General features: G+C 42.9%; 1 protein-coding gene and 1 long non-coding RNA gene across 4 annotated transcripts in view; one reads left to right on the top strand and one right to left on the bottom strand.

The window, feature by feature from the left end:
• Window positions 1–22,504, top strand: part of LOC121674603 — a 207,212-nt gene that overhangs the window by 180,761 nt on the left and 3,947 nt on the right. The window contains exons 1-3 of one of the 2 annotated variants that reach the window (XR_006019696.1): window positions 14,479–14,572; window positions 17,014–17,202; window positions 21,653–21,859. This is a non-coding gene — a long non-coding RNA (uncharacterized LOC121674603). Of the gene's footprint in view, window positions 1–14,478; window positions 14,573–17,013; window positions 17,203–21,652; window positions 21,860–22,504 lie in introns of those variants that run through there. The other variant, XR_006019697.1, reaches the window with a different exon arrangement.
• On the bottom strand, window positions 860–15,234 carry CD83 (CD83 molecule). 2 transcript variants are annotated; one of them, XM_042049085.1, is made up of 6 exons: window positions 14,971–15,223; window positions 14,684–14,780; window positions 14,429–14,559; window positions 4,594–4,810; window positions 4,385–4,488; window positions 860–2,615 (listed from the first exon to the last, which is right to left on the bottom strand). In XM_042049085.1, exons 2-6 carry the CDS (start codon window positions 14,724–14,726, stop codon window positions 2,457–2,459), a joined length of 654 nt encoding a protein of 217 aa, XP_041905019.1. In that variant the 5' UTR covers window positions 14,727–14,780; window positions 14,971–15,223; the 3' UTR covers window positions 860–2,456. The 2 variants fall into 2 exon arrangements, with proteins under 2 accessions (XP_041905019.1, XP_041905018.1); XM_042049084.1 differs by having other exon boundaries at window positions 14,684–15,234.

The raw sequence follows: 22,504 nt of genomic DNA, 5'->3' as shown, positions 1-22,504 counted from the left end.
GCTGGAGCAAGTCCAGAGGAGGGCCACAAAGTTGATAAGAGGACTGGAGCTCCTCCCCTATGAAGACAGGCTAAGAAAATTAGGCGTGTTCAGCCTGGAGAAGAGAAGGTTTTGTGGACACTTCATAGAAACCCTCCAACATCTGAAGGGGCCTAAAGGGAAGCCAAAGTGGGACCCTTTATTAGGAGCTGTAGTGACAGGACAAGGACCAATAGGTACAAATTGAAAGAGGGGAAATTTAGGCTAGAGATCAGGAAGAAATATTTTACTGTGAGGGTGGTGAGACCCTGGAAGAGGTTGCCCAGGGATGATGTGGATGCCCCAACCCTGGCAGTGGTCAAGGCCAGGTTGGATAAGGCCTTGGACAACCTGGTGTAGTGGGAGGTGTCCCCGCCCATGGCAGGGGGGCTGGGACTAGATGATTTTTAAGATCCATTTCAACTTCTTAGCATTCATTCCACGATAATAAACCCCAACAAACTATGGTTGTCAGTTATTAAGCCTTTCTGACTAAATGGAGAAACAAATACACATTCAGTTCATATTTTTGCCTCCTAAACATACAGGTCACCCAGGATGTGGGCCATGTTTAAAAGTGACGGTGGGCAGACTGAAGCACCCTTGTGTCTTCCCTAATTACTTGCTTTTTGGTAGGGAACAGGTGTTTTATAATGTATTTTGGACAGAAAGTGAAATTTTGAGGAAAATTTGAATGGTGTTAGGTCCTTAGAAGTGCATAAAATTATCCAGTGATTAATCAGTTATACACACATACATGCTTTCTCCCACAGAAGAGGCTGAATCACATCTCCACCTTATCTGATATAATTATGCTAGTTGTAAAATAAAATGCAATTGATACGGAGTTTTTCTGGGTTTATTTGCCATCTGTGGCACACAAAACCAAATGGTAGGCTACCTCTGAATTCTTATTTCAAGTATGCTATGCACATTTAAATGTAAAAATTAAAAAAAAAATCCAACCAATGTGACATGACTATGTTCTAAGTAATTTGCAAATCCCTTTAACTAGAAGTTGTTCTGGTCAAGAGCCTCCTGGACTCCAGCAATGCAGACATCTACCCTGCTCACAGAGCCAGTGCTGAGTGATGTACAGCTTTCTTCCCATCAACACTTCAAAATTAGTTACAGGATTAAAGAAAGATCTTTTTGTCAACAGCCTGAAATTCCAAACTGCATTAAAAATCCTAATGTTGCCAATCAGTTCTTGAAGTATTTTTTTAAGACTGTGTTCTTCAGGGTGTGCAAATTCTGATGTTTGGGCTCAAATTCTGACATTATGGCATACGCACCCACAGTCACTCTAGACTCCTTTTTCCTTCACCTTCTGCACTAGCAATCCAATAGAGGAAGGTTCCTTGAATTCAGACTCCAGGATCCCTTGCACTTTGGTCCAAAAGGACAAATCTTCTCCCCCCCTTTATTGTGTGCCTGAGTTCAGCTTTTCTCATGTCTTTTTTTCACATATATACACTGCCAGCACCAAAAACAGGTGGTCATATGCCCCATCTTCCATTCCTGTGTCTCATAATTAACTTAATACATCCCAAAGACATGGTTGGTTGATTTCTTCCAAGCCATGGCTTTGGTTCTCACTCATGTAACTTGACTGACATAAGTGTTGCATACATTTGGCGCCACATTTTGTAAACCACAAAATAAGTCACCTTTACATGTCCTTAATATCACAGTCTTCTTCATTCTTATTTAAGATTAACAGTCTTGTTGAAGCTTCCTATAGATTAATCTGGAAAATATGTCCCTATTTCTCCTGCTGAGATAAAAAGTTCATTCAGTCCAGAAAGATTTTGAGAAAATCTTCTTCCTTCTCAGCCTGTCTGTCACTCTAAGATTTAAGAGTGGATGTTGCTTTGATCCATCCAGTGCAAGAGCATGAAGTTACCTCTTCATCCTACTTGAACATCACATGATGAGTTACATCTCCTTTGCAATAAGGGAACTCCAGGATCAGGCTCAGAGCAGAGACAGCCCCACACACTTATCTTTTCATACCACAGCATCTGTTGTGTTTGCTTTGGAAAGGTAGGAGATATCAGTCCAGTGAAGAGCTTAATCTGCTGGCTTTGCACAACCGTGGCCTCCCTATAACTCAGTCTTCATGTTAGAAGCGTGCTCTTGCTCAGAAAAAGAGGGCTTCACAGCAGAGTGAAATAAAGTTGATACCAACGTCATAACAGCCTTGTAACACATTGGGTAGCTGTAAAGGTATTTCTTAGCTGACTAACTCTCAAAAGTTACTGTAGTGCATAACAGTGCTTGTTGAAGGCTTGTCCAGCACAAGCAGATCACTGACAAGGTACCTGTACTCTCAGGCTGTTCTGAAGAGACCAGATATTATCGTTTGTTTCCTCTCCATACCACTCAGCCATCCAGCTTGTGTTTACTGATGAGTCCACAGTGCCATCAACGTCAGCTTAGACAGAACTTGAAGTAGGCTCATTTTTGCAAGTGCTGTTGCCATTTAAATGCTGGAAAGTTGTCATTTCATGTACGTTGATGAGGGTGAGGATGTGCTTCATATCTGGTCTGTTTTTTTGGTAATTGGGAGACATACTCTCTTTTCTTAGACATGTCTAAAAGAGAAAACACAAAGGAAAGCTTAAAACTAAGAGTTCCTATGAAAGCTAATTAAAAAAAACCAAACTTTTGAAAGTTTTCCTTTTTCTCTTTGCTAACCATAGCTCATTACACCTTTCCCATTTGTTTGTCACTGGAAGCACCCAATACAAACAAAAGCTGCTGTTTCTTGCTAAATCAATGAACTTTATAGGACAAAAGCCTTAGTCAAAAAAGGAAATTTTTATTTAATCCACATTTTCATCCCCACAGGCCTTGCATCAAGCTCTTGCAAGTGTGCTTCCACCTGCTTTCAGTGCAAGCCAGTGCCTGAAATATTTTCATCAAGCTGTCAAAGTAAAGCCCCAGTCCTGCCAACCAGTTCTAAAGTGAACGTCACTGTTGAGTTTAGTGGAGATAAGGCACTATCTCCGCTAAAGAAGAGGACGAGGCAACCTGTAAGAACTTAACAGGCATTTTAAATAATGAACCTCACTTGTGAGATCAGGTCAGTATTAAATTTTGATGAAAGGTAGGTTGATACCTGAGACAGAGCCTCACCCAAAAGTAAGATACACAGAATTCCACCCGAGTGATTATCTTCACTACACAGCTCTGCTTTATATAACTGCACCACTAAAACTGGGACTTTTTTTTTTTAATGTAAGGGGAGGGGAGATTTCTGCAGAGATCTGAAATTCTTTCAGGACACTGAGAAGAACATGGGGCATCTGTCTCTTCTGAGTGATATCTTTGCTTTCATACTTCCATCCTAACAAATTCCTACAAGATTTATCTTGTCAAACTTTAGTCTGAATGGCACAAATTACTGGCAGAATTGTCAATCTAAAAAAGAGACAGGCATAAATTTAATTGCTCCCTGAAGATACATGGAAAGCTACATTTAGCGCAGCTAATTAGATATACTCTGATCAACAGTTATGATTCATCTGCTGAGGAGCAAAACAAGAAGACAAATATTAAACAGGCAGCAAAAGTTAAAGCTGACCTCCCAAAACGCTGGGGTTGGTTTTGCTTTGCATTATTAAAAATGCAGCCAGTGATACACTGACACCCCAGATTCATGCTACCTCTGAGCCAGAAGGTGCAGACCTCTGCATGAAGGGGTGACCTCACTGCCACTGCACCCAGCGCATAGTTTTGTTTCTACGGAGTGAGCTTCCCAAGTACCTCCTCTCCCTTCCTTTTCCAGAACTACCAGCCAGCAGTAAAGGTATAGATAAACCTCTCAAAGAGGTTTTTTTCCATATATCTTAAAATGTCTGTTTAACAAGAAAGACATTACTTCACAAAAACGCTCGTCTGAAATGGGGCTGTCACCAATTTACCAGTGAGGGAAACTGAGGCAAAAAGTAGGTGGACTTGGACATGTCCATCCTGCCACCATACAAAGCAATTCCATAGGTGGGGAAGGGCTCCAAGGGGCCTGTGCATCCATCTTGGACAAATACTGTTCCCAGGTACTAAACCAGAAGACCCGTTGCTATGCCCCTAAACTGATGAGTAGTTTACACAGAGTAACTGGAAGCAGAAATGAGCAGAGAGAGTGCAGAAAAATAACTGATGGTTTGAGTTAGATCAGAGTTAGATCAGGATGCAGTTCTCTCTCTTTGGAAATCCATCCTCATGTACCTGAGTTTAATCATAAATTAAGTATGGACATCAACTTCAGACCAGCTGTGTTAAAGTAGTGCTAGCAGAGAAAATGAGTTGGGGAATTTTGGTTGGTTTTGTTGCTTTGCTTATGAGAAAGGGAGTTACTTACACAGGTAAAGAAGATGAGCAGCAAGTAAAAAATCCCAAGGCAAGTCAGCATGAAGAGCTCGCCTTTGTATTTTTTTAGTTTGTCCTCTTCTATTCCAGGGCAACCTAAAATATAAAGCAAGGTGTTACATTGCTCTGGTGTTTGTAAAATATTCTAAAACTGTTACCTTCCTGACATACCACGTGCAGCATGGGAGCTCTCTACTGTACCTGTTACTTTTAATGTGACTGTGCTGCTCAGATTGTGTTCTCTGCTCTGCCCCCACAAAGTGCACTTGTATGTCCCGCTGTTTCGGCTGGTTGCATTTTTGATCCTCAGTGAAAAGGAGGTGTCATTGGAGAGCTCCAAGGACCCCCCAGCTTCTCGTGGATAATGAGATTCCACATCAAGGACCTCCCATGCTATTCCTTCGCTGTCTCCAGCCATCTGGAAAACACAAATATATTTATTTTCTTGGGCAACAGTGTCATCCTCAGTTTTAGGGTAAAGAAAATTTTAAAACTGGTTTATGGCTGAAATGCAGAGGCTGAAGAGAGGAGGGGGGAGCACAACCTCAAACCCATTTAATACGTTCATGCTTGCAGTCCAAAAGTATATGGGGTTTTGCTTAAATGGACTCTCTACATAAATAGGAATTATAAAACTATTCTGTAATAACTTCTTAAGCTGCCTCACCTGGACAGCAACATGACAGAAGGCAGGGGTAGAATCTGCTCTCAGTGGCCCTATGCAGAGGCCCCAGAAGAGTTCAGACCAAGAGAGGCAGTCCAAGGGGATGGAGCAGAGACAGCAAGAGGCAGCCCTACCCAGGTGCTTAGCAGTGACTCTGAGGACCAGAGGTGCCCAGGAGAGCATGGCAGCAGACAGGGAGGCTCCACTGCTGCCTGTGCTCACCCTGCCATCACACCTTCTGCCATGCAGTGGTGAGAATTAAACCTGCCAACACAGCAAGTGTGCCACTGCACGAGGACTCTGCCAAGCACAGGCTGGCATCCTCCCAGCGGCTCCTCAGCCCAGAGTTCCCTGTGGGAATGCAGCCCTGGAAACTGCACTTCCCTGCGCCAGTTTCTATGTAGCTGACCCCTGAAACCATGCTGCCTCTCTGGAGGAATGGAGGTTCCCCACACACACACTTCCCTCCCTTCCACTCATTATTGGAACCAAAGAATAAAAAATTGCTTAGACTCCTTCAGATTCAGTTGTGTGAAGGTCACAAGCAGGTTCTGGTGCACTTGGGGAGCATTTGTATGTTGAATTTCTTAATTGTAACCAGAAGAGCTACATTCCTTGGCATTGCTGAGAGGCTGCTGGAGGAATGAAGTGTATTCCCAGAACAGTTCGTACTGCGGGGCAATAGGATGCACTGAAAATGACGATTGGCTGGAAACCACAAAGAAGAGAGAAATCACTAAGTTGATTTGAAAGATGGAAGAAGGGTTTGAATTAGCCCATGTCCATTCTTATTCATCGAAGTTGCTCCCTGGGATTTGAGGCAGCATGCCCTCCATGAAGGTTTTCCAAGTAATGAATTCAATCTTTCTGTGGACCAGCAGAGCTAGAGCCAGCTCACAAGTCCAAGGCTCAGCATTTCAGCCAAACATGTAACTAATGTAAGCCAAGCCTTTTTATTATTATTATTTTATTTTAATAGACACATTTTTGGGTCATATGTTGGTGCTTACTTTCTATCAGCATAGCTACTGCATTGGGGTATAACAGTTACACTGTAAGTTATTAAAATTAACACAATTTTCTCACACTGAGGCTAGGAGTATCTGGTTTCCCTTTCATGTGTTTGCAGGAGGAAAGCCCACTCAGGAGTCTGGAGGGAAATATGGGTCTGATGCTCTGTTATACTTTGCTGGTTTTGCAGCCTAAAATGGTGTAAAACAAGCTGCGAGTTGGGGAACTTTTCAGGAACTGAGGAATGAGACTAAAGCACAAGATTTCCTTAATTGTAAAGATTCTTTCTCAGAAAGGTTTTGGGCTTTTCAGTGCATCAACTGAAACACAGAGCAGTAATTTCCTGGGGCTTTCCACACTTTACCCAGAAAGAGGGAAGAAAGTACCTTGTTCCCCTTAATCCCCCAGTAAATTTATCCCAGCTTCTCTTTCTTATTACACTCAGCCCCAAGCAGCTACAAGCAGTATGTATGGTGGTTTTCAGGCTGTAGGGACTTCACTGTGCTACAGGGATTTAGGTATTTTCAGGCCCTGCACATTGTCAGAGATGTGGCCAGAGGAATTCCAATACCCAGGCTGGGCTCAGCTCTGGTTACAACTAGGTCAATAGCAGTTAAGTGGATATAGTTGACCTCCCTCAGATCTAATTTTTGCCACTCTCCCTTCCCTTACCACCCCCTTCCTCAGTGAAATTTAAAACTGCCCACAGGGCAATAAAAGGAACCAGCCCGGCTGCCCTTTGCATTGCCCTAAATTGCAGATAGGAGGTCTGAGCTACACACAAAAAACTAGATTTGTTTAGGGATTTTTGGTTTTGTTTTCTTCCTTTAATTCACTGGCAGCATAAATAATTGCTGTCTTGGGTGGTAAATGGTGGTGTGATTCTTGTGGCTGAGATCTGGGAATGAGAAAACACTTTGATCTTTCTGTATGCAATTGCAATCAGCACTGCTCCTATAAGGGAGAATTCAATTGAGTGCATGCATCCCGCGCCTGACCATGCACTTATCCAAGTGAGATTTTGGGTAAATGATTTAACTTCCCTATTTCATGGGAACAGTGAGGGATAGGATTGATTATTGCCTCCAAAGCTTTTAAGGTGCTCAGTTGATGTTGCAAGCACACTGATGGTGACCCTGCAGACAAGACTGTCAGATTTTTGCCTTAGACATGCTCTATGTAAGGCAAAGCAATGTCATGAAACTGCACTATCAACATGCTTTTCCCCAAAACAAGAAGGAAAAGTTACTTTGTGGCGTAATCTTGCTCCCTCACTTGTGGAGAAATCAGTGGTGACCCGGATGGGGGTTGTGAACCTTCCATTTGGGAAGGAGGAGGAGGAGGAGGAAGGGGTCATATGTGTGGGTTTAATTCAGGGTTTGCACGCCTTTCTTCCTCCATTAAATCTCGTCTTTACTGAAAGGCAAGGGCAGGCAAGGTAGTCTGTCCAGCAGCATCCCAACATTTTTTAGGCTGCAGAGACATCTGGTGGCATTTTTCCAGCCTCTACATCCACCCCTACTCAGAGGTCACAGCAACCCCTTTCTCTGATGCCTGAACCAAGCCTTTTTCCACAGCAATCTTACTCCTGTTATCTTATTAAAAAAAAAAAAAAAAAACAAACAAAAAACCAAAAACACCCACCCCCTCCCTTTTTAAATTCTCTAAGTAGCAAGAAAACATCTGAGCAAATTTGCAGAGTGCATCCTCATATCCCAGCTGTATAAAAGGAAGTCCATGAGATATTCAGTAAGGTCATCATTCTGCCTCTTGCTCTGTTCAAGATAACCTCTTTCCCACCCCAAACCTAATTAAAATTACAAAAATGCTACTTTGCTTGCCACCTCCTGTGACTTACTTGGCAGACTCTCACTAGACAGATCATTTTGCTGCTCAAGCTTCTACGATAAACCAGCTCTAATTCATGCCAAGTGTCCTCCAGGTGATACCACAGCCCAAGGTAGATGCTGGGGGTTTTACCTAATTAGTTCCACACAAGCTTAGACGGATCAAAGCAAGCGCTTCCAGAGACAGCAATCCACTTGTGTAGGGACCATCCTCTTCTTTAATCAGTGAAAAAAATCTTTTCTTCCCACATTTCATTTGTGTTTCATTTCCCTTACACCTCACTGCTGAGCAAACTGAAGCATGCCAGCTTCCTCTGCTCCCCATGCCCAAATGGAGGAGAAAAGGAAGGAGGTCTGTTCCTGCTCCCGTGTTTGCTGTTAATGGCTTTACCAAAATTCAAAAGGCATGGGGATTGCTTGTGTGGGGACAGGTAGAAATTCTACTAAATCTATTTGCATAAAAAGGGCCTTGTTACCATGCAGTCTGCTGGGGGTTATTGGAGCGAGCATTTTGCTGGGAAACAGGGACTTGCTGGCAACATCATTCTGCCTATCTGCATAAAACTACCCATTAAGAAAATTAAAAAACAGAAGAAATGCAAGTTTATGTTTAGTGTCACATATACATTGTCCTTCAGCAACGTGTGTGGCAGACTTTCAGAAATCACCTGGCAGATTATCTTCAGAAGATGCTGAAGTGAGGTGATCCTTCCCCTCCGCTCAGTCCCTGCTGAGACACACCCGGGAGTGCTGGGCTCCCAGTGCAAGACAGACATGGTCATATCTGAGGGAGTCCAGTGAAGGGGCACAAAGATGAATAATATCTTGGAGCACCTGACATGAGCAGAAGTTGGAAGAGATAGTTCAGCCTGGAGGAGACCAGACTCAGGTTCCTCTTATCAGTATGGATTCAATCTGATTAACAGGGAGATACAGAAACTGAAGCCAGACCCTTCTCAGTGGCCTTCAGAGACAAGAAAAGAGGCAATGGGCACAGACTGAAATTCAGGAAATTCCATTTAAGCAAAAGAAAAACCTTTTTTACTAGGGGAGTGGTTGAACACTGGAATGGACTGCCCAGAGAGGGTGTGGAGTCTCCATCCTTTGAGATACTCAGGACTAAACTGCACACAGCCTTGAGCAGCCAGCTCTAGTTGCCTGTTTTTAGTGAGTTTAATTGAAAATTATTCTAGTTCCCAAAAGCTTGAAAACACTTGGTCTAAAGAGGTTGTGATTTTCCCACATATATTCTCTAGTCAGTTGACTGATTCCTATTAAGTTTCTCCTAGCCTGGAGCTTTTTGATAAGAACAGTGGTGGTGATACAGTGGATATTAAAATGGGATATGTTTGATTGAAAATACCACTGAGCTGATATATTTCTGTTCTCTGACTGGATGAATTATGAGAAATATGTAGAATAATTAGGCCCCCAAAATTTAAGTTCTCTTCAGCAAATATTTCTTTTTCAGGGAACTAAAAACAAGGTGGAAGAAGGAGGAGGAGGAACACTTTCCTCGGTTCTAGCTGGCTAGGTTTTAGCTATTGTTTTGAAAACTGCTACAGCATTACATGGTAGTACCCTAAAAAAAGGCTATTCACCCATGCTGTAGTACTTATGCCCAACTAATCAATTCATATTTAATTTTATCATGAACGTGTGAGAGTGAGCATTTTTCACGTTAACTCATGTTCTCTGCTCTCATTAAATACCTTTTTTCATCAAATCTTTCTCACACTAAGGTGTCTTCCAGGTAAATCAAAGTGCCAATATAATCCACTTTTCCCATAAAAGAAAGTTTTTATTTCAAAAAAAATGGTTGAGGTCCAAAACTGATGTCAGTTTAAAGGTGGAACATATTAACATCAGATTATTTTCTAATGAGTGTGAGATGATTGTAAAAATGGTTTTGTTTAAAATTATACCAGGCATAGTGGCCAAGTTGAAATTTCTGACTGTTATAGCGAGTTAAAAATCTACATACGGCCAGAAGGAATTTATTTTCTGAAGCAAAATGTATCAAATTCTGGCAATGCCCAATAGCCAACATATAATGAAACACAACTGAGCTGAAACCACTTAATAGGTGTATTTTTCAGCACAAAAGTGCTTCCACATTTGATTAGTGCTAAAGGTGCATCCATATGGTTCCTATACAGTATCATGTAGAGATACCAAAGTTAAATTTGAAAATAACAGACATAAATTGTGGGCACATGTGAGTGAACTCTGAGTGTGCTGTAAAAAGGGGGGAGGGGGGGATATGAGGAAAGAAAATCCAAAACCCAACCCCAAAACAACAGCAAAGGAACTATGTGTGACACATGAGCCAGCTGGAAAAGCCCTTTGACTCACTCACACAGACTCTTTATTGTTTAGTTGGTTTGATTTGGTTTGGGTTTTTTTAGCTAAGGGTATCCAGCCCTAGCTCATGCCAGGCCAAAGAATTGTTTGGGTCATGAAATAATTTCCACGGCTCCCTTCCTGTCTAAATCATCAACGTGATGAAGCTACTTGGGGATTAATAGATGTCTGAGGAGCATTTGACTGCATTTCTTTGTATAGGTTAGAAATTAGGCTGAAGTAATTTAGCAAATATTTACTTATCCTAATATATCACAGCTATGCAGTTTTAGCAAAAGTATTTTCCTTTGAAGGAAGGCGCAGTCAACATTATATGTCTATAATGTTTATTCTGATTTTGTAATACGGCTTCCCCCTCTTATTCTGCCACAATTTTATATTTTTCAGGGAAGTGCTGTAAAGTTAACAAATTTCTCTCCACTGAAGCACAGCCTTCTTTCCTCTTCCTCAAGATTTGTTTTAGATTAAGACTCTTCCGGCTATCACATGAAGATTATAGTGAAATATCCACTGGGACTTCATTTGAGCGTGTTTAAACTTGATTTTCAAACTGGATATAAAGCGATAATTATGAAGGTTTATGAAGTGGTTCTCATTTTCAGTGTGCTGCACAAAGAGAAACTATTCAGTTTTCAATAGCCCTATGAGGCAGAAATGTAAGTTTCATTACCTAGATTCTTTTCTTGTGGGTGGGCTGTAGAGATTCAAACCATTCAAGCATTTCCATAGACAATTCCCAGTGCCTGGGTGTTTAGGAAAAAGACCTCGTTTTCAGTTCTCAGCTGGTCAACTTCCATGCTGCTCATATACACGTTTATGGCCTGCAGGCTGCCCAGCACTCCTAAAAATGTACCACACTTTAAGACTATCATCATTATGAATTCTTTTCTATGGCCTCATAGTGAATGGGATGAGAGCTGCACCAGGCTGGAAGAGGACTTGGTGCTCTACCTTCTCCCCAGTGTGTTTGGCCAGCCTACTTCATATGTTTCTAAGTAAAAATAATTTTGCCTGAGCTGACTGACTGTCGTCCTGATTCTGCACAGAACTACTGACACAGGGACTTCCTGCATGAGAATAATTACCTCCAATGATCTTGGATGCACAGCAGGTCAAACACATCTATGCTTTTTTTTTTTGCAGTATGAGACATTAGCAAAAGCAAAGGAATTGAATGCAAACCTTCTTTTTCACACCCAGTTGGATTTTGACACCAGAATATTAACTCCTTTAGACGATTCCTTTTCCATACAGCAAATACTTTTAAATTACATCCTTTTTTTTTTAGCAGATTGTAACAAACTGGCCCTTAATTGGTCTGAGCACACAGAGGTGCCAGCAGGAAGGAGGGGTTCGCTCACAGAACATTCACCCTGTGCAAACAGCTGCACAAGCAGCACCGTAACGTTGCCACCATCTTTTTTTTTTAAAGCAACAGAAGCAAAGGTTAATTGCTTGCATTTACTTCACAGTTCAAAGTGACCTCATACAAAAGATTTCGCCTAACAGCTGCTTGAACTTTACAGCCTGAAATTTCATACCATTTGTTGGAATTGCCTTTTAATTAGTCCTTTGGGGTTATATGTGGTGTTTATTGATTAATCCTTCAGTAGTTGTTTTTAAATAACAGAGTAATTACCTGTGTTGGGTAGCCCAGTCACACTCCACCATTCCCTCACTTTCCTTTTGCAGTGTTGGGTGGGGACAGTAGCACATAGCCAAAGTGTAGAGAGGGGAGGAGAAAGAGCTTCAAGCCTGCTGCCTATTTAGCTAGCCCCACAAGTAGAAGTATTGCTTGTTCAGCACAAAACACTGAGCCTAAATTACTTTTCCCCATGGAGAGTTAAGCTTTTTATATTTGGTGCTCTGCTTTTCCTAATACAGCTGCAACTGTGGCTTGGGCTGGCGTCACCGCCTGCCTGTCCCCACTTCCCACCTCTCTCATGGGAAAAGCAAACAGAAGACTGCAGTACCATGGTTGGTGCCATCAGCCCCTGAGGACTGTGGCAAGAGCTGACAATAGCTGACTTATGTTACTTCTTGTGTCAGAAGAGAAAATAAGTGCAAGGTTCTGTCATGCTGGACACTGGAAAACCAGTCTTTTCCTGAGCAAAGCAGGTGAAGCAGGAAGAGCAAGGAGACCCTGGAGGGAGTGGGGATTGTAGGGACAGGGCAGGGGACATGCAGTGGCAGTCTAGACTGTGACGGCATAACTGCTGCAAAGGGAAGCAGCACAGGAGAGGGCCCGCACAAAAGGCGCCATCAAATATCACCATCCTTGCCCATGCAGTCATTTTGTGCCCAGGTAGAACTGCAAAGAGCTACGAGATAACACAGAATTGGGTCGACAGGCTTTCCTTACACTTCTTCACCAGGGAATGGCTTTTGGCTGCTGTTTGCTGCTTGGCCCTGCCAGCTCCCACCGAACTTGGGGAAGAACATGCTTCTGGAGGATCCCCACAGTTCAGCCTGTTTTTGTTTTTGTTGACTTCCTACACTGCTATGGGAGAGAATTTTCTGGGATCCAGTCAGCCTTTCTGTTTATTCCTCCCCCATCCCCTACCACTTCTGCTCAACCCCTCCAGGTCCACCAGACTGCGTGGTTTGCCTTCAATGAGCTCTCTGCCCTTCCTGGACATTGTGGGAGAAAGGGAGCCTTAAATAATTAGCACATATCTGGATGGAAAATACAGTACCTTATCCAGCTTTTGAGGCAGAAAGCAAAAAAGAATAAGTTGACTCAAATCCCATATCCCATAGTAAAGTTCAACTAAATGCATTATTCTCTCCTCTCTGTCTACCACCTGTGCTTAGTTCAACAATTTGGAAAAAGATGCTGCACATGGTGGGTTGGCAGTCAGATGTTCAAAGCAGCTCTTTTGAGGTGGCAGTTGTCATCTAGTCTGCAGGCAGACGCTCGTTGTTGTACTAGCAATGAAATTCAGATGCATTGCAGGTTTCAACCTCAGAAGCCCTGTCTAATAACAAATGCTGTTTGTTGGTTTACTGTAGGAAATGAGTTTAAAACTGTATCTGACTGAACTGCTGAGGAAGCCAAGGCTGTGGTTTTAGGTTCTGGCAGAGATAAATTAACGGTTTTCACCACCCATAAATAGAGTCTTTTCCTCTTCCCTTCCATTGCTCTACCATCTCATGGGAAAGTAATTCAACTCTGTAGCCCACAAACTCTTTATTCACAGGTTGATTTTCCACTATTGTAACAAGCAACAGAGTAGTTGACTTAACAGGTAACAAGAGGACCACCAGGACTGGCCCATGATAAGCAGCAGGAGTGTATGGCTGGGAGTGGGGAATGGAGGACAACAAAACCTTCATTGTTTTCCCATTAATGTGGTTCACACTGTAAGCTGAAGCTCTGTGCTGAGATGCAAATACACGGTGCTGTACAGCTTGTCAACAGCCACCTCTTCCACCACTGGGCAATTCTACCTCTCTAAAACATTTCTTCTTGATAATGTTGAGTAGGACTTTTCTGCTCCTTAGCTGATTGATTCCTGTAACCCCTCCTGCACACAGGGGTCACAGCTCTCCTGCTCTGGAGATAGAAACTCTGAATCAGAGCAGTCGAGATGTGATTTTTACTTCATGAGCACAAAGAGATAACTCAGAATTTCTAGCTCTCCATCGTTTTGCACATGCTCTGCCCTTATGCCCACCCCACTAGTCAAATCTTCCTACAGAATAGCAAGTACTTTTTTAGTTCTTCTATTTCAAAGAAAAAATCAGCTCCTGTTTGGAGGGGATTAAACAAGGGCAACATCATTGACATTGCAAGGCTTAAATACCATTTTTTGCTCTGAAGAAAATCCTGGAAGACTTCTCTTTGGAGTAGTATTTGGCAGATTGTACATGGGGCATCACCTGAATTGTGATCCACAGAAGCCAGCAATAATTAGATAGAAAAGCAGGCCAAGAGCAATTCAGGGAACCATGCTCAAATAGCCTATCTCCAATGACTCGGAAAACTCCTGTTCCCCATGGTCAGCTCAAAGGTTTGCACTGCTGCCTTCTCTCTGCTGCAGTGACAGGAGGATGCCTCCGCAGAAAACAACCCGTTTCGTACAAGACAAGCCAGTATCAGGTAGGAGAGCAAAGCAGACTACTCAGGTAACTGAGGCTTTTTTCTTACTTTATACCAAGATGCTGTCTGGTAGGAGATTGAGGAGTCCTGAAGAACCTTACAGGGCAGCACCGCTTCTTCAGCACACCTCACAGCAATGCCTGGGATCATCACAGAAGTCCCACGGATCAAGCACCAAACTGCAAAGCACAGGTACACATCACCTTTAAAAGAGATTGCTTACACAATCCTTCCTGTCTTCCCAAAACATATCCCCACATAACATGAAAGACCAGAAGGAAAAATGCAGGGCTGCCCACTTACCATTGCACAGGATGATGAGCAGAGTGTAGACTCCCAGAGACATGGCTTTTACTGCTTCAGATTGCAGAGCAGCAACAGATGGACTTTGCAGGATGGACTGTGAGAGCAGAGTGAAGCTGTGACTGCTTCTAGAGTGATATTTCTGAAGGCAGACTGGGGAATCCCCCAGGTTTATCTTGAGGTTCTCTGTCATAGGGAAAATCCCTACATGTATGAACCAAGGCTCCTCCTCTTAAATCTGTGAGGTCACTCTATTTCTGCAAGCACTTGCGCTGGTAGCAACTCACCTCCCTTTTTTCTCTTCTTCTCCCCCTCTGTGTTGATCTGAACAGAGTTAAGGTTAACCAAGAGACACTGTGGGTTGGTGTGAAGGCTGTCAAAATCAGCACTGAACGAATCTCTCTTGAGTGGCAAAATGTTAGGGGAAATGGCTTGTCAGCTCAAAATCCGCTCTCGACCTTCTCTCTGCCGCTCTAACAGCATGGTGCCTGTGCAAATGTTGTCCTTATGACGTGTCATTTCTGAAACCACATTTAAGACCTCAGGTCACAGTGCCACCAAAACACTTTGACTTGGGCTAAACAGGAATTATCAGCATGGCTGAGGAAAACAAACTGTATTTCAGTAGAGTTACACATTTAACTCTGCAGCTAGGAACACATGATGTGGAACATCATCTCTTCTTAGCATATTTTGTCATTTTCAAAATAAACAAAGGCATCTGGAGTGACCTAACTTTACAAATTATTTGCTGGAGAATTTCATCATGGAAAAAAGTCAAGGCAGCTCCCAGAAGAGGAACCATTTGGACATCCCCTCTAGGTATCTGGAGGGGGGAGGGGAAATCCTTTCCCTGCGATCTGTGAGAGCTGTTTCCCCCTGGAGAATTTTTGAGGAAGTCCGAGGTCGATCACAGAAGCATTTACAAATCCTGAAACTGAAAGTTGCTGATGTTATTTTTGGAAAACACTTGTGGCTGCTGTCTTTAGGCTACTGAGATCATGATGGAGAGAAGCTATTTAGGAGGGGGGTTTTGAGATTTGATGGGTGGAGAATGCATGGTCAGTCCCTTTTGAAAACCAGGGTTCTGAAAGTCACTCCAGTCTGGGCACCCTAAATCCAAATCACCTCTAGAAAACTTTATGAGGAGAAGTCAGTTCAACAAGTCCTCACCATGCAAAAGTCCGACTCAGATGGGTAAACAGTGTGGGTGGGTAACGCTTTTGGAAACTCCGGTCTGTTCTGTGAAGGAAGTCCGACAGCAGTTTCACTGGGAGCCTCACTGTTGAAGTAGCCCACTTATTTTTAAAACTTTTTGCTTCTATCTTCATTGACCATAATGGTAAATATAACAGGCTCTAAGCTTTATTTTTCTCTTTGTGTTCTCTCATTTCAAGGACCAGGAACTCAATCTATTACTTAGAAGGTACAAGTAAAATATAAAACCCAGTGGATCTCTTGAGAGTGCAAGAAAATCACTTCTTTCTCGTGTGTGAAATCATAGAGTGCTTGAGAAGACAGAAGTGGGGGGAGGGGGAGGGGGGGCGCTGCTGGAGGAAATCTTAGAGAGAAGAGGGCTCCAGTTAATATATTTCACGTCTGTTTTTCACTAAAATTAGAACTTTTCTGCCCCCATGAGTCAGTCACACATCAAGCCGATCTCCAAGAAGGGCACTTAGCTTTCACCCACAGGCCTCTTTCTGTGAGTCCTGCAGAGCTACGTGTTTACTCTTTATAAACCCATCAAGAGGCAAAACCTTTCTCTATCTTCCTTTTCGTCATGAGGAAAGCCCCCATGAGCAAACCACAGCAAGCTCCTGCTCCCGCTGTGGGTCAGCCCACAGCAATCCTTCCCCTGGTGGCCTGGCCAGCAGCAGCCTGGGGGGCTGTGGCAAGCCTGGGGCTGGGGTCACGAGTTTGCCCACACAGAAGTGCACTGAAGGCAAGCATGAAGGGTCAGGCTTCAGCACTGGGAAATGTACATGCAGCATACACTTGCCAAGGTGATGTTAAACAACAGTCTTCCTCAGTTAGTTAAAACACAGGACTCTTAAAAACACACGGGTTTTCCCTCCAGGACAGGCATAACTTCAAGCAAAACAGCCCTTTTCCTCCAGAAGTATTTGCAAGCTCAGCTGCTGTTCCACAGCACACTACGTGAAGCAGGAGAGCAAGATATAAAAAACAAAAGCTGAAACTCCCTTTGCTAGGGAAGGAGAAATAATTTGGTTTCTAAATTTTCTCTGGTAGGGATTTTTTTCTTTAGGGAAACTTTGAACTGGGCTGTACTTTCCATCCTAACTTTTAATATCCTTTCTACGGTTTCAAAGATCAAATCTATTGTCTCCAGAGCCCTGGAACCTGCTTTGAGTTTCACTGAGCAGTGGAAGCAATGGGAGTTCTGCGGCACAGGTCCAGGTGTGGGAGTGAAGAGGTAGTGATTGCCTGTCAGCCTTCTCCATGAGAAACAGATCCATACCTTTGAGGGTCTTAAGGAAATGCAGGAGCTCCACAGTTATGTAAGTGGAAATTTATCAGCAAATGCATTGTTCTGTGGACCTAATGAGATCTGCTTTTGTACAGGTGTGTCCTATTGCCTTTTGCTCTCCTTCCCTCACCTGTACCACTCACTACAGCAACAGTAAGCCCTTGATCTCACTGAGGAAGAAGCAGCATCTGCTCTGGTGGGTCCAGAGCTGCACACATGATGACTGACATTAGCAAGCAGTGTGTAAAACTGCTGCGGTCTGCCTACCTTTCCCTTAGCAAGGACACTCATTTGGATCTTCATCTTTGACCCAGCTGCTGATTTTCATGAATTTCATAGGCACTTAATTCTCTTTGAGCCTCAATCCCTCTGTCAGTTTGATAGAAAGCAGGTTCAGAACATACTGGCTGATAGACAGCCAGATGGCATGATCACAGGAATTTCATTCTCTGTGGGAAATGAGGCTAGAAGCACAAGGATGTGGGATGGATTCATAGGATGAGGTTAAAAAGTCAAGACTGTATATTTTTTTCAGTGTTGATAGAGCCTTGAGAATGCTGTTCATGGAATCGTATCCTGTTTCCTTGAATCAGATAGGTACTACATCCCTCAGATACCTGTGTAGTGGATTTTTCTTATTTCTCACTCCAGTGTGTGGCTGCAAAATATATGTAAGAATGCTTCTGATTTCATGTGTTTTCCCCTGGGTGTGAGCATTCATCGGGAGCACAGCATTTAAGAAAAAACAAAACCTTAGGTCTCTACAAGGAATACAGAGCTCTCCACAATGAAGGATCAAAGGTTAAGACAAAGATGCCAAAACAGCATTTAGCATTTTTGTCGAGGCACAGATTTTTCTGTGTTTGGGATATGATTATCAAATATCATTGGTTCCACTGCATTTAAGTTCCTGCTGTGAATAAGGTCCATCCATGTGCTTCATGTCTGTTGTGAAGTCTCTGGTGAAGAGGGTTGTTTATTTATTATTATTAATCTCCTGTGAAGCAATAAAAATTGTCTGCTTCAGTTCAGTTGACAAAACTGGAAGCCTTTTGTTTTATGTTTTAGCAGACAACTGTTTTTTAAATAAAATACTGTAACATGGCAATGTCAGCTGAAGGAACAGTGACAGAAGAATCCACAGCCACAAAAGCAGAGCAGTCATGTATTTTTAGGGGCCCAGCAGAGCTGCAGCCACAGCGTTTATTTTCCTGTCATGCTTTGATCTTCACACTGCCCACACCAGCAAGTAAAAGCAATTGAGACTTGCTAAAAGCTAATGAGAGGTATTTAGATTACTCACAAACTGGAGTGAGGAAAGTTTAAGGACAAGTTCTCTTCTCTAGCCCTTTATGGCAGAGGTTGGGTCAGGGACTGCCTTTGCTGTTTAAACAGTGACGATCCAGCAATACTGAGAAAACAAAACATTGGAACTGTGACCTTCTGGGTAGCACAGACCTTTGTACTACAGAATGTCTGCTGCTGCCAGCTCAATAAATAACATCCAATTAATTATACACAAACAGCCAGTCCTCCGAAAGGCCTGGACTTTGGAGTGAGCCATTTGAGATGTGCCAGCCCTGTTTGTCAAAGTAGGAATTAAGCATACTCATGTAGAAATTGAAGTGTGACCCAAAGCACAGACCCAAAATGGAGGCATCCAAAATCAGAAGGCTCCTTAGATACTGCTGGCCTGAGAGTTTAGGAATTGCCTTTAAGCAAGAAGAGAGCAAGAGATTATCTCAAGTCTATACACGTGACTGTAAGAATTAGGATAGGGCTGTACTGAAGCTGTTCCTAGTCCAGCATCTTGTCTGCAGCAGCAGAGCTATCAGGTAGCCAAGCAGCCCAAAGTGCTGGATTCAAACTGCAGTATCCAGGGGAGATACACATTGAAATCACATTTTTAACAGGGACCTGGATCCTCTTTTTTCATCACTTTGGTAGATGGTGCTTTTGTCATTAGGCCTGGAGACATCCTGGACAGAAATCTTTGCAGATTTCAGTGTACCCTACATTGCTTGCCCTACATACTGCCTTCTCCAGAAGGTAAAGAGCAGGTTATTGCTCCTGACATCTCAGCAGGTTATTGCTCCTGACAAAGTCCCAGCTTTGCAGAGGTCCTTCTTGGATCCTGCACCTCCTTGCTACACCCAGCCAGGCATTGTTTTACTAGAGGTTTAAAGTTCAGCATGTCTGTGCCCAAATCATGCTGTGGAAATGTTTACTCCTCCTGGTGCTCCTCTCTCTTTTCTCTTGCCTGTATAACTTCCCTAGACACATGCTGTGGGACCTCTTACCCTGGAAGAAACTAGGGATACCAGTAGGTCACCTTGTACTCCTAGCTGATTCCATGGCCCACAAGGAATGTAAGTCAGGAGCTCTTCCTGGGAATAGCCTGTGCTGACAGCAAGTCTTACAGGATGCCCTGACCATTGAGTGCCATCCAGGGACCCAGCCATGTACACACACCATGTACATGTGCCAAGCTGTTGCCCCTCTTCTGGCGCCTTCCAGACCTCTTGCTTGTTTTTTTTTTAATACCTTCCCCATCTGTGGTCTCACTGAGTCATGGGATTTCCTGATCAACTTCCCCCACCATCCCCAGAAGAAGAAAGAGGAAGCCTGGTGAAGAGTCCTGGTGACCACGGTGCTTACATCCATTCTCTTTTCCTCTGAAGTCTCCCAGTACAATATCGGTGACAACTGTCTGCTGGCTCCCCAGATGCCTTCAGGGTGGGGTGCATCCTCCTCTGCTTCCCTATCTGTACATTCCTGACTTTTTGACATTGATCTTCCTTTCTTCTCCACTTTGCTGTCTCTCGTGATCATTTGGCTTTCCCCAGGCCTTTCGAAGAGCATAAGGTCAGCGCAGGCATGCACTGACACCTCAACAGAATATTCGTCTAGCCTGAAAAGAGTTAAAGCAACTCACCCCTATTATGTGTAATAACTTTGTGCCTTCACCAAATTGTCTTCTCACCATATGCCCTCTTTTCCAGTTCATTTATAAATAGGTTAAACAGCAGGAGCCCAAGGAAAAAAAACCCTCAAGCATCCCTAGAGACCTCCCTCAAATGTGAATGATGGCCATTTACCCTCCTTTTTTAATAGGTTATTCACATGAAGGCTTTTTCTGTTGTCCCATGGTGCCTTAATTTCTTTCAGATTCCTTACTGATGGACCTTTATGTCTTCAGAAATTGTTACTGGGTTTCTATATGGCTGACCTTGTTGTGGTTTTCATTTAACTTGCCAGAGTTTATGATCCTTTCTATTTTCCATTCTTGGACACAACTTGTATTTCATGAAGAAAGTCTTCTGGTTCTAATAAATTCCTTTATCCTGTTGCTAACTGTGTCAGCTTTTCTTTTCCAAAGCCTTTGTCCATACACAGAGGAGAGAGAAAATGTACTCCTACATGCTATGTTTAAATAGCCACCATGCAAACTTTTTAGCCTTCAGGCATCCATTTTAGCTTATTTTTCACAAAGTTCCTTGTTCTTATGTAATTCTATTGCAGTTTGAGTTTCTTTTTTGTTTGGGTTTGTTTGTTTGGTTGGTTTAGGTTCTTTTGTTTTGTTTTGTTCCCTGAGTAAGTATGTTGAGCAGGGGGGCATTTTGAACCAGGTTCTGCATGTTGCTCTGGGCTAATATAAAAGTTCCTTCTTCTTTTGTATGCTCTTTCATGCAGAAACAGTATTTTCGTTTTATGCAGCATCAATCCCCTATGTGACATTTATTCAATATACAAGTGGCAAATTGATACCTGCTGCTATTGTTTCATTTCTTGCTCTGTCAGCAACTCTGATCTCCCTCAGCATGTAATAGATACAGACACTTGATTTAATACTGATATGATATGGCATATTTCTGATTTAGGCCAGGAATGTCAAGCTATATAAGTTTTGAGCTGCTTGTAAACAAAATTAGCATGTTATTTTGGTTTGGCACAAAGGTTTCTCTAATGTATGTTACCACTTCTCTACTGCTTCTGCCTCCTCTGTCTCTTTTTTTATGTTTTGTACCCCCATTCTAAAGTATCTGATCAATTGTCTTCTTCCCATCAAGTTTCTCTTTAAAGTCATCCTGTTTGTTAGACCTCTAGCTTTCATGAAAACATGCATCTTTTCTTTTTCTCTTGCTATACTATGAGATTCTTCTTGTTTGATTATTCTTCATTGTCCCTTTTAAAGTTTCACCAAATTATTGTTATTCAGCAGAGGATAAAGTTTTCCTGACTTCCTGCTCTGAATATGTGCCATCCTGAATCATGTTTTAGCACTTGTTAGCTTCTCCTTTCCTTCAATCTAAAAAAAAAATCTCCTAACATCTTTTTAGGTGGCACCACTGGTTTTATTTTAGTTTACCTGAATCTGACTCATGCATAATGAAAGTTTTCCCTTTTTCTAATAAGTTCAAGTCCTTTGTCTTCAGCTACTTCCTAGCCAGTCATTGACAGCTTGTCTCTGCTTCTCCCAGTTCAGCTCTGCTCATGGTATTGGAGGCATTTCAGATGAAGCTACTGTGGAACTCCTGACCTCCAACTAACCATCTGACTGCATCCATTTTGTCCCCTGAAACTGTCTCCTCCCTTCCCGAGGTCTTTGCTCCATACACTGTGTCCAGAGACTCTCTCAAGCCTTCTTCAAGAGCCTGTCCAGATTTTCCACATCAACCAGCATGCAGGTATTGTATCCAGCAGTCTAATCATCATGCAGTTCTTCTTGGTATTGCAAAACCACATGGATGTATGCCTGATAGAGCATCAGTGGTCCTCTACTACGGTATCTTCCTGAAAACTCACCACAAAAGTGAATGTGGCCTCAAGATACAAGATCATTTCTGTCTCTCCCCCAGATAAGACTGCCACTCACAGAGCCTTCCCCCCCCTCAGCAGCTTGGGATCAGGTCTGTTGAGCGATGATACTAAAGAGATTATCAGTGCATCTGTGTGTTACCCTGAAATCTTTTAGTTCAGGTGTCATGGCCTAAAGGACTGGGATGTTGGGCTAATTGCACTGGATGCACATTGCCATTACCTATGCACGGAAATGATTTACAGTGGTCAGTGGAGCAAACTGGGAACTCCTTAACCACTCATTATGTAAATAGCCACTGCTGATTTAGATTAGAAGGGGTCTGATGGGCTCTGTACCCAGGTCCAGGCACAGATCCCTGAGGGAGGAGCCGTTCAAATGCCTAAACCAAGGAGACAGGCAAAACTCCTCCTCTGGAAGATCTCCTTTTATGTCACCCAGCACCACTGGTCTGGACGTGCTGTGATCCCATGGCAAGTCTTCGATATTTCTCTTATTCCTTGTCACTGACATC

Source organism: Corvus kubaryi, unplaced genomic scaffold (assembly GCF_017639235.1).
Source record: "Corvus kubaryi isolate FWS band 111438036 unplaced genomic scaffold, C.kubaryi_AGA036_p1.0 69, whole genome shotgun sequence".
Lineage (NCBI taxonomy): Eukaryota > Metazoa > Chordata > Aves > Passeriformes > Corvidae > Corvus > Corvus kubaryi.
Note: the sequence above shows the minus strand (reverse complement) of the source record. Positions and strands in the feature narration are given on the sequence as shown.

Excerpts from the sequence above, each read along its gene's own strand:
- CD83 (XM_042049084.1), bottom strand. The coding sequence starts at position 14,876 with ATGACAGAGAACCTCAAGATAAACCTGGGGGATTCCCCAGTCTGCCTT. Across the intron at positions 4,811-14,428 it reads AGACAGCATCTTGGTATAAA|ATGGCTGGAGACAGCGAAGG; the intron begins GTAAGAAAAAAG and ends TGTGTTTTCCAG. Across the intron at positions 4,489-4,593 it reads AGTCACATTAAAAGTAACAG|GTTGCCCTGGAATAGAAGAG; the intron begins GTACAGTAGAGA and ends TTTATATTTTAG.